Source organism: Lasiodiplodia theobromae (assembly GCF_012971845.1).
Source record: "Lasiodiplodia theobromae strain AM2As chromosome Unknown scaffold_6, whole genome shotgun sequence".
In the NCBI taxonomy this organism is placed as follows: Eukaryota; Fungi; Ascomycota; class Dothideomycetes; order Botryosphaeriales; family Botryosphaeriaceae; genus Lasiodiplodia; species Lasiodiplodia theobromae.
The window spans coordinates 835,549-850,168 of NW_023336552.1; the positions used below are offsets into that span (position 1 = coordinate 835,549).

At 56.8% G+C, this 14,620-nt stretch overlaps 5 protein-coding genes across 5 annotated transcripts; 3 read left to right on the top strand and 2 right to left on the bottom strand.

The window, feature by feature from the left end:
- Positions 1-827: 827 nt before the first annotated feature.
- Positions 828-2,576, bottom strand: LTHEOB_2517 (Cytochrome P450; the record flags this gene model as incomplete). The annotated part of the gene is made up of 3 exons (XM_035511338.1): positions 828-1,583; positions 1,641-2,182; positions 2,372-2,576. The coding sequence occupies 3 exons, from the start codon at positions 2,574-2,576 to the stop codon at positions 828-830; spliced, it is 1,503 nt and encodes a 500-aa protein (XP_035364226.1).
- A 1,535-nt stretch (positions 2,577-4,111) lies between these two features.
- On the top strand, positions 4,112-7,311 carry LTHEOB_2518 (C-1-tetrahydrofolate synthase; the record flags this gene model as incomplete). The annotated part of the gene is made up of 5 exons (XM_035511339.1): positions 4,112-4,400; positions 4,454-4,474; positions 4,524-4,561; positions 4,617-7,144; positions 7,203-7,311. 5 exons carry the CDS (start codon positions 4,112-4,114, stop codon positions 7,309-7,311), a joined length of 2,985 nt encoding a protein of 994 aa, XP_035364227.1.
- A 1,454-nt stretch (positions 7,312-8,765) lies between these two features.
- Positions 8,766-10,586, top strand: LTHEOB_2519 (AAT family amino acid transporter; the record flags this gene model as incomplete). Its single annotated transcript, XM_035511340.1, has 4 exons — positions 8,766-9,261; positions 9,318-9,529; positions 9,584-10,058; positions 10,111-10,586. 4 exons carry the CDS (start codon positions 8,766-8,768, stop codon positions 10,584-10,586), a joined length of 1,659 nt encoding a protein of 552 aa, XP_035364228.1.
- A 703-nt stretch (positions 10,587-11,289) lies between these two features.
- On the bottom strand, positions 11,290-12,528 carry LTHEOB_2520 (Proteasome subunit alpha type 6; the record flags this gene model as incomplete). Its single annotated transcript, XM_035511342.1, has 1 exon — positions 11,290-12,528. One exon carries the CDS (start codon positions 12,526-12,528, stop codon positions 11,290-11,292), a length of 1,239 nt encoding a protein of 412 aa, XP_035364229.1.
- Positions 12,529-12,862: 334 nt separating this feature from the next.
- Positions 12,863-14,017, top strand: LTHEOB_2521 (Proteasome subunit alpha type-6 protein; the record flags this gene model as incomplete). The annotated part of the gene is made up of 5 exons (XM_035511343.1): positions 12,863-12,869; positions 12,932-12,994; positions 13,051-13,145; positions 13,200-13,412; positions 13,631-14,017. The coding sequence occupies 5 exons, from the start codon at positions 12,863-12,865 to the stop codon at positions 14,015-14,017; spliced, it is 765 nt and encodes a 254-aa protein (XP_035364230.1).
- Between the last annotated feature and the right edge of the window lie 603 nt (positions 14,018-14,620).

The window sequence follows — 14,620 nt, forward strand, 5'->3', positions numbered from 1 at the left end:
GCGCTGGCGAGAACGGCGAATATATGCGCAAGACCCTGTCGCAAAACAATGCTCCCAAAAAGGGCAGCCGCGGGGGGCAGTCGCGACTTCCCGCTGCGAAGGCCTATGACGTCGACAGGTCGCAGAGCGCCCTAACTGAAGCTCTTTTACGGCACTGTGCAGAGAGCACTCTGCGCTTGCTTTGCAAGCCCGCTGCCTGCTCCCACACGCTGCTTCCATCTTCACGCACCCAACTGCAGAACATCGCGAACTGTGGACGAGGCGGGTATCGCCTATTCCGCAACAGCAGTGCGGCCAGAATAAGTGCTCGTATGACTGAATAGGTCACTGGAGCTGGCGCCTCACTCGTTTGCCCCGCTGCAATGCGGCTCATTTGTAGCCATTACGGCCATCGGTGGTCGGACGTTCGATAGCTGTGAATATACTTTCTGCTTTTGCGCTTGGAATTACCCAATAATCATCAATATGTTGCAAGGTAACGAGACCTTACAATTATGGGAAGTGGGAGAACCAGCCTCTACCGTCATCAACAATGATAGTCGCCTAATGAAGGGCCAGGGAGATGACACGGAACGATTCGTCTTCTCAATTGACAGTAATTAACGAAACTTTGTGATTGCTACGGAAAAGAGAGGGTGAAATCCATGACGCTTTGGGAGTGTCGCTCGAATAAGACACGGAGATAAACTAAACGGCTTGCAGGTAAACCTCAAAACTGCGACTCTTCCATTGTTTGTTGGCTACATTCAATTCTCGGCATAAGTATTGCTGCGTGAGGTATATTCCCTCATTGAATTTCTTCTTTAGAGATACTGCGGCTGATACTTTTAATTGACAGTGACTCTCACACCCTTGGAGTCCAGTTTCGAACAGGGGTTGAAGAAGTCGTGCTTCAAATCTACATCGCTTCGGTCCGTCTCAAACAACTCGAAGTCAAAACGTCCACCAAAAACTGCTGCTAGCGTCAAGGGGATTTCAGCTCTCGCGAGGTTCTGGCCCAGACACGCTCGGCTTCCCTTGCTGAAGTTTACCAGATACTTCTCCAGCCGCTGCGCGCCCGGCTGCAGCCAGCGCTCCGGACGGAATACTTTCGGTTCGGGAAAGAGATCTTCGTTATCGTGAAGCAAGATGGAAGTCATGGCCACTGGTATTCCAGCAGGGATTAACCAGTCCTTGTACCTCAGCGGTGCATCGGGGGAGACTCGCGCAAGGCGTGCAGTGATACCATAGGATATGCGGAAACCCTCGTTGATGACTGCTTTTAGGTATGGTAGCTGCTCTAGATGACGAAGAGACGGTGTTTCAGACTGACTCGTCATTAGAGGTTGGAGCTCTTCCCGAAGCCTTTGCATAACGTGGGGGTTTGCCAGAATGTGGTAGCTTGTCACCGAAAGGTAATGAGCCGTAGTAATTGCGCCAGCGGCGACGACAGTCTGCCCCTCATCAATAAGGCGATGCAACTGCTTCTCGGAGTCGGGAAGATCGCTCCGGAGAAATTCATGAAAGATAGTTGGTTGTTTCGTGCTCGTTTTGCTTTCGATGCTGCGTCCTTCCAAAATGGGAACGATCTGCTCTTCAATGCCCTGTGAGTACGATCAGCATCCAGATCAGCAACTTGTGTTACTCAGTTAGGAGCATACCCGTTGGAATTCAATCAGCGCAGCAGTGTTCGGTTCCAATCTCACAGCCAGCCAATCGGGAAATCTCCGCAGCAGACGCAGAACGAAAGGGAACTGTTTATTCAGGAGGGTGAATTCAGATGTGGTCAACAATGAGTGTGCATACTCTGGTGAAAAGTTCGGCTTCAGAAGTTGACCCGCACTCTTTGCGAAGCTATATTCAGTGATTATATCGGTCGTCAACGCCGAGAATGCATTGTCAAGGATGACAGGCTCCTTGGATTTTTGAAACTCCTCAAAGCGACCGCACAACAGTGAGACAGCGTTGCGGATCATGGGCTCCAAGCTATACACCGACTGCTTAGAGAAGAATGAATTCAGCGGTGCCCGCCGAGCGCGGTGGTGCTCATGCGACACGGTGGCGATCATGCTCGTGTCATTGCCAAACATGGCTGCTGACCACGGCCATTTTTCGATTCTTTTGCCAGCGCCACGATAGAGCTCATCGTAGAAATCCGGATCGCTGACGTGGAGCTCGTACGGATTGATACGGACGATCGGGCCTATCTGTCATTAGCACAATTGTCTTGGATGGAGAGCGGGGAAAGGAGGGGTTAGTGAGGGGATTCGAGGACATTGAGGAGAAATATGGGTGAAATCGGAAGGAAGCGTTAAGGAGGGCAGATCCGGATAACGGTAGGAGTCGGAAGAGTTTGAAGCGGAGAGGGAGTAGCCTGTGTCAGGTTCTGTACCGTATCTTTTGTGCAACTCCTGAATGTGGAAAGTAAATTGTCCACGAAGTATGACATCGAAATAGAACTCGTACCAAAGCGTGAGTGCGGCAAGCTTTGGGCCGGGGAATTTGGCCAGCGGACTAAGATACAGGCGGTATATTGCACCGGCGACAAGATAGAGGGACAACAGCCCGACAGCAACCTCACAAAATTGGGCGACCATGGTCACTGCTCGCGTGCGGGTTTGAGCAATTGCGGGGCGTCAATGAAACGGGAGAACGCGGAAAGTTAGAAGAGGGGATGCATAGCCAAATAAGTAGCTTGACCTCCATGTCAGCATGCACTCACGGCCTATGTGGCCCCCAAAGTAGCAACGTGTTGAACGGCATTGCATGAAGGGTGCTCATACAAGCCACCAATGGTGGTACTCGAATTTAAAGTTGCAGGCGGCGTGGCTGATGTCAAGCCCAACGGTCGCGAAGTTGCGGGGCGGGATTGCGGGGCGTGAGACAATTGTGGCTAGATCCCCGTCTCTCCAGCCTTGAACGCCATCTTCCCATCTCGAGCACACAGCGTTATTGAGATACCCATATTGGCAAACCCGACAGAACCTGTTGATTCCAGGCGTGAATCATTTTGATATGGGGCAGAACTGTGCCATGCAACTGTGCGCGATGCACGGCTTACGCCGCTAAAGGCAGCAGAACTTGGCAATTCCTTGAGTCACTGCCTCAGCACGACGCCTCATTCTTAGAAGCAGTAAGACGTGCGCCATGGTTGTGTGATTGATGACGGTGGAGACGACGAGCAATTGAAGCATGCGTACGAGAGTGGATGCATAGAATATCTCGGTCTTGTCGCAACACGGATGAGTTCTGAGCGCGTGAAGAACGAACAGGTGGCTCAGCAAATGGGAGAGACCCCTGTTGTAGTGAGATCTCTTCCCCACTGCGGCTTGATCTTCGCTTGCTAGCCAATCATACCAGGGCCTTTTTGCACGCAGCGGTATACATAGATTGAGCCTGTCTCAGGAGGACTAACCGAGGGCCTAAATGCAGTTGAGATGGTGCTGGACGCGTGGCCGTTGGCAGCAACTGACTTGAACCTGTACATGCATACACAATCAGTGCAACTTGGGTGCGTCGGAAAGAAAAGGAAAACAGGTCATCAAGCGTCCGGCTTTGGCCATTGCGGGGTGGCTTAACGTTTGCATTTGTAGCCGGGTTCCGGCGGAATGTATAGTTGCTCGGGGAGTTTCGCTCCAGTGAGGGGCTTGCAGACGGAGGACTGTTTCGAGTCCAGCGCGGGCCCGTTCCATGCAGGGCAGCGGCTGCGAGCGGGCTCGGGGTCCTAGCGGGCTGCAGCAGCGCCGAAAAGCTCCAACGCGCCGAAAGCGGTGGTGCAGAAAATTCTGAGCGCCGGCCGGCGCGGCGAGGGTGGCGGCGGGCGACGGCGAGAAAATCTCGTCGAGCTGGCGCGGGAAGAGGATGGTCTGTGGTGCTGTAGCCCGCCGTCGCAACGCCCTCCGCCAGGCGTGGCTCTCCGCGGCGGGATGTCTGGGCCCGCTGGTGGGAGAGCGTGTTGCGTCGGGGATCCAAGCTCCGGCTTAGCGACCCGGGAGTTGTTAGAATTTCGAAAACACATAGAAATTGACTCATCTGGAAACTTCAGTTGAGGAGCGAGAGTACCTCCTTCAGTCGTTCAACACGCGCTGTCCCTTTCGAACCTAAAAATCCCGCCATCGGGAAGCCAGTCGTCATGCCGGTCACCAAACTCCCCTTCCGCCGAGTGTTGCATGTGCGGCCCCCGCCGAACTTTTTCGCTCTTTCGCGCCCGCGCTCCACCTTCAAATCTCTGGCACTGAGCACACCACCGCTGTCGCTCGTCGCCGCCTCCCGCTCTTTCCACTCCAGCCCAGTCACCATGGTCGCGGCAAAGATTGACGGCAATGCCATTGCCAAGAGCATTCGCGAGCGCCTGCACGAAGAGATTCGCGAGAAGCAGAGCAGCAATCCCCGCTACCGCCCTGCCCTGCGCATCATCCAGGGTGCGTCCCGCCTGCCCCGCACCACTTTTCTGCCTGCTAACAGCTTCAAACAGTCGGCGACCGCTCTGACTCCAGTAAGTAACCGTCGCCAGCCGCCGCTCGAGCTTCAATTGACCAGTCCAGGCACCTATGTGCGCATGAAGTTGAAGGCCGCCGAAGAGGTCCGACCACCGCCCCACCACACCACCAGCTCTTCCCACGCTGACTGCTGCATAGTCTGGCATTGACTGCAAGCTCGAGAAGTTCCCCGAGGACATTTCCGAGGCCGAGCTCCTGCACAAGATCACCCAGTTCAACAACGACCCCGCCATCCACGGTATCCTCGTCCAGCTGCCCGTGCCGAAGCACATCTCCGAGTACAACATCACCTCTGCCGTCGCCGACGAGAAGGATGTGGATGGATTCGGTGTGCCGAATATCGGCGAGCTCGCCAAGCGCGGCGGCCGTCCTCTCTTTACGCCGTGCACGCCCAAGGGCGTCATGGTCCTGCTCGAGAGCACCGGCGTGGACATCAAGGGCAAGAATGCCGTTGTTATCGGCCGGAGTGACATTGTCGGCAGCCCCGTGAGCTATCTGCTGAAAAACGCCGACGCTACCGTTACCGTCTGCCACTCCAAGACCAAGGATCTCCCCGAGATCGTCAAAACCGCCGACATTATTGTGGCTGCCATTGGCAAGGCTGGCTTCGTCAAGGGCGACTGGATCAAGCCTGGCGCCGTTGTCGTTGACGTTGGCACCAACTACATTCCCGATGCGTCCAAGAAGTCTGGCCAGCGCCTGGTTGGTGACGTCGACTTCGACGCCGCCGCCGAAGTCGCCTCCCACATTACTCCGGTCCCCGGCGGTGTCGGCCCTATGACGGTTGCCATGCTGCTCCAGAACGTTGTTGATTCCGCGAACCACTACTTCGAGGAGCAGAAGGCCCGCCATGTGACCCCTCTTCCCCTCAAGCTGCTGCAGCCTGTCCCTTCGGATATTGCCATCTCTCGCGCGCAGCAGCCCAAGCTGATCACCAAGGTTGCCGAGGAGATCGGCATTGCCAAGCATGAGCTTGAGCCGTACGGCGCATACAAGGCCAAGGTCGACCTGACGCTTCTGAAGCGTCTCGAGCACCGCCGCGACGGCCGCTATGTTGTTGTCACGGGCATCACGCCCACTCCTCTCGGCGAGGGCAAATCCACCACCACTATGGGTCTGACTCAGGCGCTGGCCGCGCATCTCGGCCGTGTGTCCTTCGCCAATGTCCGCCAGCCCAGCCAGGGCCCGACATTCGGTATCAAGGGTGGCGCGGCTGGTGGTGGCTACAGCCAGGTCATTCCCATGGATGAGTTCAACATGCATCTTACTGGTGACATCCATGCTATCACTGCCGCCAACAACCTGCTTGCCGCAGCTATTGAAACCAGGATGTTTCACGAGAACACCCAGAAGGACGGCCCTCTCTACAGGCGTCTGGTACCTGCCAAGAAGGGCAAGAGGGAGTTTGCCCCTGTTATGTTCCGTCGTCTGAAGAAGCTCGGTATCAACAAGACCAACCCCGATGAGCTGACCGAGGAGGAGATTCGCCGCTTTGCCAGGCTTGACATTGACCCTGAGACCATCACCTGGAGGCGTGTGCTCGATGTGAATGACAGGCACTTGCGTGGTGTCACTGTTGGCACTGCGGGCACTGAGAAGGGCCAGACCCGCGAGACTGGTTTCGATATTTCTGTTGCCAGTGAGTGTATGGCTGTGCTTGCTCTCAGCAACGACCTTGCCGACATGCGTGAGCGTCTGGGCCGCATGGTCGTTGCCAGCTCTCGCAGCGGCGAGCCCGTCACTGCCGATGACATCGGCGCCGGTGGTGCCCTTACCGCTTTGATGAAGGACGCCATCAAGCCCAACCTCATGCAAACCCTGGAGGGTACCCCCGTGTTCGTCCACGCTGGTCCTTTCGCCAACATCTCGATCGGCGCTTCATCTGTCCTGGCCGACAAGCTTGCACTCAAGCTGGCCGGTACCGAGCCCGACGAGGACCACAACAGCAAGACTGGCTTTGTTGTTACCGAGGCCGGCTTCGACTTCACCATGGGCGGTGAGCGTTTCTTCAACATCAAGTGCCGCTCTTCCGGCCTTGTCCCTGACGTTGTTGTCATCGTCGCCACGGTCCGTGCCCTCAAGGTTCACGGCGGCGGGCCAGATATCACTCCTGGCGCTCAGCTGCCTGAGGTCTACCGCACCGAGAACGTCGAGGTTCTCCGCAAGGGCTGTGTCAACCTCAAGAAGCACATCCAGAACGCCAAGCAGTTCGGTGTCCCCGTTGTTGTTGCCATCAACCAGTTTGAGACGGACACGGATGCCGAGATTGCCGTCATCAGGGAGGAGGCTTTGGCTGCTGGTGCCGAGGACGCTATCAAGTCGAACCACTGGGCCGAGGGTGGTAAGGGTGCCATCGAGCTGGCTAAGGGCGTCATCGCGGCCAGCGAGAAGCCCAAGGACTTCAAGCTGCTGTACGATCTCGAGGGGTCGGTTCAGGAGCGCATCGAGCGGATTGGTAAGATCATGTACGGCGCTGAGAAGGTCGAGTTCAGTGAGCTTGCCCAGAAGAAGGTCGACACGTACGTCAAGCAGGGCCTCGGCAACCTTCCCATCTGCGTTGCCAAGACGCAGTACAGTCTGTCCCATGACCCTGCCCTGAAGGGTGCACCGGAAGGCTTCACCGTCCCCATCCGTGACGTCCGCATGGCGGCTGGTGCCGGATATCTGTAAGCCCCATCCGAGCCCAAACCCCTGAATGGTAACCGTGACTAATCGGCCCCGCAGGTACGCTCTTGCCGCCGACATCCAGACGATTCCCGGTCTGCCCACCGCGCCCGGCTACCTGAATGTCGACGTCGACTCGGAGACGGGCGAGATCGATGGCCTGTTCTAAGCCTGTTTCGCGTGCATAGCCTGCCGCCTCTTCGTCAGCGTGTGCGGCTCGATGTCCGCACTCTTAACAGTGCGTGACTTAGCTCGTCTCGGCATTTCTTTGTATAATGTTCTCATGTAACGCCTTCAACGTCGGTCATCGGTAAAGGGGTCCTGGGCTCCGGATCAGAAAAAAGTGCTTCCTCAACAAGCATCAGGTGTCTGGAGTTCCCAAAAAAGATAACAAGATGAAACAGGGTTTTCTTTTCATTGGCAGGAGGGAAGAGGAGGACCCAACGCCGCGCGGCTATGACGCTGCTAGATACCCCCCGTGGGCTGGTCGGTCGCTTCATCAGCGACGCTCACAGATAGTAACAACGAAATTACACACACACACACACACACACACACACACACACACGGAGTACCGGAGGGCTGGGACTATCTCGAGCACAAGCACGCCACGGGTCCTTTACCTCATCGAAGTCCATGCTCTCGCCTTTGCCTGCGAATCACAGACAAGGCACTAATCGTGACCAAAGGAATCGCGTGTGGCGGAGGTGGCCTTTCCATTAGGCGTCTCATCCGCGAAGCGGTACTGTCGTGCTGCGGCCAATGATTAGCGCCAACCCAATGCAGGTCTGACAGCATTGGCTGGTTTGAGGTCCCGGCATGTTGTAGCTCGTACAGAAGGTCGGCAAATCGCAGAGACGGTTGCCGTTGACGTGTCCGCGTGATTTGGGGGGATTTGCGTGTTTTCCGGCCACGAACGGCGCCTGAAGTTTCGTGTGGGTGTGGTCGTGGTAGAGTTGACGTCCCAAAACGGACACATCCGGCAATTGCTCAGCCCTGTGGTGGTGCGGCCGCGGCGGTGATCCTGGCTTGCGGCTGCGAATATCGGAGGCGTTTTAGCAGTTGAATTCCGTCATTCATGCTGAGGGCCGACGGAAGCCGACACTAGACCCCGCAAATGAGCCCACATTTATTCAGGAACCCATGACGACCGGTCCGTGCCGCGGCGCAAAATTTTGTTAGCTCACCACCGCACGCCTCCCTGGGTGCGTCAGGTCAGTTGCTGTTACGCAAAAGTTGAACGCTTTGAACGACGACAGGAAGCCCAATGTCAGGAGAGAAGAGTGGTTCTTGCCTTGCTGCATGCGGGGGATTATCGAGGACCCTATCTGGAGCCCCAGATCGATGTGGGGGTGCACTGTCAATCCGATGGCTTCAACCGTCCAGCCAGGGCGGCCTGGGGGAGGCGACGAAGACGGTCGGTCCGTATCGTTGCACTGACTGATCCATCCCCAAAAAGTCAAAGGTCCTAGCGGCACATCTTACGTTTCCCATCTATAAGACGTTTCTTCTTGTACCTACTACCCTCTCTTCGCCGTCGTCGTCGATTCCAGTCCTCAACGGCCGCCACACATCCCAAAAATTTTCACTCCGGTCTTTCTCGCGTCCCGGCCAACACCAACTATGTCTTCCCCGCACGCCGAAGCGGGGACCCTTCCCACCAAGGGATCCCAGGACTCGCTACCCGCGTTCGCCATCGACGAGAAGGAGGGAGGCGATGTGATCCGGATCCCGCAGACGGCCCAGGCTGCCTACAAGGGCATTTTCTCGCCCCGGCGTATGCAGGTCATCGCTCTCGGAGGTTCTATTGGTAGCGGACTGTTCATTACCACCGGCCGTGGTCTGTCTACCGGCGGCCCCGGTGGCTTCGTTTTCGGCTACGGTTTCGTCGCCATCCTGGTTTGGTGTGTGTTGCAGCTGCTCACCGAGATGACCATCGCCTTTCCCGTATCCGGTAACCTGTTCGAGTACGCGGACCGTTGGGTTGACCCGGCCCTGGCCTTCGCCGCCGGCTTTGCCGAGTGGCTCGGATGGACTGCCGTGTGCGCGGCTGAGGCCACCATGTTCACCGTTCTGATCAACTACTGGGCTGAGGGCAGCGTGCACGATGCTGTCTGGTGTAAGTTTAATCTGTGCTGGTTGGAAGTGTGAATGGCTTCTCATGAATTCGATCAGTGTCCATCTTCCTCGTCATTGTCTTCGGTCTGTTCTTCTTGCCCAGCAAGGCTTTTGCTTGGTTTGAATACGTCACGTCCCTGGTCAAGGTCGTTGCCTTCTTGACTATTTTCTGGTCCTCGGTCGCAATCATGGCCGGCGGCGGTCCGAAGGGCTTCGTCCACACGGGAGAAACGTGGAGGAACTCTGTGGTATTCAAGAACGGCTTTGCGGTAAACTTTGATGCCAAATCCAAAAGGGACAGCCTGCTGACTCCTCCGCCTTAGGGTATTGGCCAGTGCATGATGTTGGCATGCTGGGCTTACGGTGACCAAGTCTTCATCGGAATCATGGGTGGTGAAGCATTCTTCCCCCGTCTTTCCATGGGTCGCGCTTGCAAGATGGTCACTGGTCGCATGTTTGTCATCTACATGATGTCCATCATGTGGATTTCGCTCCTCGTTCCGTCCGACGACGATCGTCTGTACGGTTCTTCGGGTGCTGCTGCGTCGCCCTTCATCATTGCCATGCAGGACGCCGGTATCACCGGTCTCCCTCACTTCCTTAACGGCGTTATTGTCGTCGGTGTGACTGCCATTGCTTGCGAGAGTATTTACATTGCGTCGCGTACCCTGCGGTCACTGGCTGCGCAGGGTCTGATTCCGAAATTCATGGCGACTGTCGATGCCAGGGGCCGTCCGCGGTGGAGTCTTGCTGTGACGAGTGTCGTCGCAGTCATCCTGACCTACATCAACCTGAGCAGTAAGTACCAGTTCACAGCAGGATAAAAATCACAGCGACTAACTCTTAACAGGCGGTGGTGTCACCATCTTCACGTGGTTCACGTCCATCACGTCCTCCTCTTTCTTCTCCGTCTGGATTATTCTCGTCATCGTGTCCTGGCGCTTCCGCGCCGCCCTGAAGGCTCAGAACGACCCGCTTTTCGACCAAATCTACGCCTGGAAGGCGACTTGTTATTACTTCACGCTGGGCTGGCTGGCACTCGGCTGCGCGCTGCTCACCGCCGCCTGCATCTACGTCGGCCTGTACCCCGTTGACGGCGGTGGCCTGTCGGTCGAGTCGTTCTTCCAATACGTGCTGGGCCTGATCCTTATCCTTACTAGCTACGTCGGCTACAAGGTCATCTTCCGCACCAAGATCCGCGACGTCAAGACGGTAGACTTGATGTCTGACCGCCGGCCGCTGAGCGACGACGACATCGCGGAGTTGGACGCATACTACAGGCAGGGAATTTACAGGCGTTTCGCGAGCTATTTCACTATTTGGTAGATGATGTTAGACTTGGGGGTTTACGGGTTAGAAAGAGTCAGCAGTGCTGAAAAAAAAGTAGTCACTGGCTTTATGTAAGACTTTCGAGAGGAACACGATAAAGGTCTTTGGTTTCTGGTACGGTTTTGTTTTTGGATCTTTGTTTGCGAGTCACACGGTATGACGATAGAATGAGGTAAATAAATACCTTCGCGATGAAAATTACACGCGTACTTTGGCAAATACAAGCATTTGGCACCATGTACCTTTTCCTCAATCGTGCATGCAGTTATTCTCGCGCAATCTATTTTCCGGGGTTACTCCCGATCTTGTGGCGCCGATAGTGGCAATATATTGCTTCTGATTGTCTGTCCAACGCCATCCGAGACCTGTTCTCGGGTGAAAATAAAGCCTTCGAAGGCTGACTCTTGCACCTGCATATCACACGCACCCGCATACCCGTAAAGAGAAACCTACATCTGCAACCTCCTCCTATAGTTCTTCACACAGGTGCGGGCGGTCTCATTTCCACCGATTCAGCTTTGCAGTGCATCATCAGCCCCGAGCACCGTAGGAGTACTCCGCAACATTAAACATCCCACTGTCTGAGATCAGCACTTCCGTTGCGAACTCTGTGCGTTTTTGCACTTCCGGAGCCGTGGCGTCAGGCTATGCTGCTTGTGAGTCCGATCAGACGGATTGATTCTCGTGCGCCTGTCGCACCTCAGTCGCTGTCGCTACTGGTGTCGCTGGTGTCGCTACTGTCATCTTTCTTGCTCTTCTTGCGAGCCTGAGTCTGCGGCCCTGAATCCGAATCATCGCTGCTTGAACTATCAGAGTCGGAGTCAGAGTCGGAATCCGCGTCAGAATCGGAATCGGAATCAGAGCTGGAACTCGAGTCAGAGTCGGAGCTGGGCTCCTCTGAGCTGCTTGACACAACCGAGCTCTCATCACTAGAGCTGTCATCCTCGCTGCTGCTGCTGACGTCCACGGTACGCGATTTACGAGGGCGCGCGCGCTTCTTGTTGCTGTCCTCAGGAGCCTCGGCCTCCTTCGGCGGTTGAATTGTTTTGCTGACCACGGCAGGCGGCTCATCCACATGGCCAAGAGCCTTCAGCACCTCTTCGGCACGGTGGCGCTTGGCAGGATCGTCCTTGGACTCATTGGACGCCTCCTTTAGAATTCCCTCAGCCTGCTCCTTTAGGCGATAGCGCGCACCAGCGCCTTTGAGGCCGGCAATGTATGCCTCAACGGCCGGGTCGTAGGATGCTGGGACGCGAAAAAGGTTGAAGAGGTTCTTGAGAAGATCGACTTGGTGCTTCTTGTTGAACTTCCAGTTTGAGCGGTCTGAATGGTATTGCTGCAAGTAGGAGACGTAAGGCAGGGCTTGCTTCTCCTGTTGAGCGGCCTCGGCGGCTCTGGCGGCATTGCGCTGGTCCTTCTTCGCCTTCTTCAGGTCCTTTTTCGAAGGCTCCGGCTTCGATTCGTCGGCCGGAGAGTCCTCGACTGCTGATTCGGTACTCGGGACAATGCCGTCTTCAGTCGAGGATCCATCTTGAGACTTGACCCAGGCGCGGAACAGCTGTTGGCCGCTATCACCGTCGGATTTCTTAGTGTCGGGAGTGAAGCTCACGGACTTCTTCCGCTGGAGAGACTTGACCGGTGTGGCAAGCACTGTCTCCTTGGATTTCTTTTTCTTTTCCTTCTTTTCCTTTTTGGAGGGCTCGTCGGAAGGCGAAGTGGGTTCCTCAGCTGGCGCGGTCTTCCTCTTCTTTGATTTCTTCGAAGGTGCTCCGGTTGATTGGTCGTTCAACTCGCTTTTGCCGGCGCCTTCCTCATCACGAACTCTCTTTTTGGAAGAGGAAGGGGAGTGTGCAGCTGGACTTTCGTCATTTGCGTGCTTTAGCTTGAGGCCTAGCTTTTTCCACGCAGGCACGCGGGAGGAGTCTGGAGTGGCCACCATGGTGAGTGACCTGTAGAGAGAAGCGGAGGAGAGTGGGACGGCGGCAGATTGAGTTTTCTCAGCTGGTGCGGTCGTGCTGGGCCATGTCGAAAAATTCCCACGGGGGCGCTGATTGGCCGGAGCGGCGGGCGGCGATCCTGGGCGCGGCGCTGGGCTGGTCCGAGCTCGAGGCGGCTCTCGCAGGCTCCGACAGCAACGCGTTGACATAGCTCGATAGCTCCATCAACCACCCTCCCTCCGCAACCGCCATCGCAGCCCGCATTTGCCGCCGCCCACCTTCTAGACCTTTCATCACTGCAGCTGAGCCGAGCACCCGCTTCACATAAAGCCCGCCATGTCTGGTGCGTCGCTCTCCGTCCGCTCCAGCGAGAGCTCCCCGAGCTGACCCACGACCGTCCAACAGGAAGCGCAGGCTACGACCGACACATTACCATCTTCTCCGACCAGGGTCGTCTGTACCAAGTCGGTACGTTGTCGTCGCATCCCAAGAAACAAAGGCACACGGCTGATGGAGCGTCACAGAATATGCATTCAAGGCCATTACTGCGGCGAACATCACGTCGATCGGAGTGAGGGGCAAGGACTGCGCCGTTGTCCTGACCCAGAAGAAGGTCCCCGTATGTAATCGGCTCCCACGTGTCTGACTGCCGTGCTGACCACGCCACGTGCAGGATAAGCTCATTGAGCCCTCGTCCGTCTCGTACGTCTTCAAGATCTCGCCTTCGGTCGGTTGCGTCATGACGGGCTCCATCGCCGATGCCCGGGCATCGGTCATCCGCGCGCAGGGCGAGGCGGCTGAGTTCCGCTACAAGTATGGCTACGAGATGCCCTGCGACGTGCTTGCTAAGCGGATAGCAAACATCAGCCAGGTCTACACTCAGAAGGTAAGTTCGGTCCGGAGTTGCAGGCTTTGTAGTGGCGCGTGGACGGCGGCGTGCGTGTGCAGTGGCGACTTCTGTCGTCCGTGGACGGCTGGAGACAGCAGCTCCACTTGCGGCTGAAGGAGTGCTCGAGCCCCCCCACACGTGGCAACATTTGCAATGGTTCGCGAGCGGTGAAAGAAAATTTGTGGAGGTGGAGCTGATGTGTGGCGGTGCATTAGGCTTACATGCGACCGCTCGGAGTCGCTATGACGCTGATCTCGGTGGACTCGGAATTTGGTCCTCAGCTGTACAAGTGCGACCCCGCAGGCTACTACGTGGGCTACAAGGCAACGGCATCCGGCCCGAAGACGCAGGAGGCGCTGAACTTCCTCGAGAAGAAGCTGAAGAACCGCGAGGCAGCCGAGGGCGACTGGAAGGAGGTGGTGGAGCTGGGCATTTCGACGCTAAGCCAGGTGCTGAGCGTCGACTTCAAGAAGGGCGAGCTGGAGATCGGAATCGTGGGTGGCCCACGGGCTGACGGGCAGGCGGGAACCGACCCCGAGTTCCGCGTGCTCAGCGAGGACGAGATCGATGAGCGGTTACAGGCGATTGCGGACAAGGACTGAGCGAGACATGACATTACAAGCGTTGAGGAGGCGCAGTGTGGTGGTGCCGATAGCGCCTCGTGGGCTTGAGCAGGGGTTGCATCGTCGGGAATCTGGTGCGACGGCGAGCGCGCATCATCCGTGCAGGGCGGTTCAGCCGCGACGGGGGTCTTGTACGTATCGGTAGCTCTCTTTCGGCCAAGCAGCACGCATTCAGCTCGGACTCGTCCCTTTTTGCTCAGCACATGCCCGTATTGGAGCAGCTCACAGAAACACAGCCGCCATGTGGCGGGCCTCCGCACGCGCGCGTGGTGGCCGGCTGATGGGCGCCAGGGCAGCACGGCGCTGCGGAAGCGAGAGCCTGCTGCTAATTTTGCGCGGGCCAGCCAATCCACTGCAGCGCGGAGCTCTTCAGCGATAACGTGAGCGGTCGCAACGGGGCGACGTCTCGGTGGCATTAGCTGCCTTGGGCCGTGGCGGCTGGGCGTGGCGCTTGCGAAGCTGACTTCGACTGCAAGCGATCCACTGCCCACTGACTCTCGTCTGCGCATCACTTTCAGCTTCGACCTCTTTTCGTGCTGTGAAGATTCCCATCCTTCGTCATGGCCGCGCCGATCCGGCCCA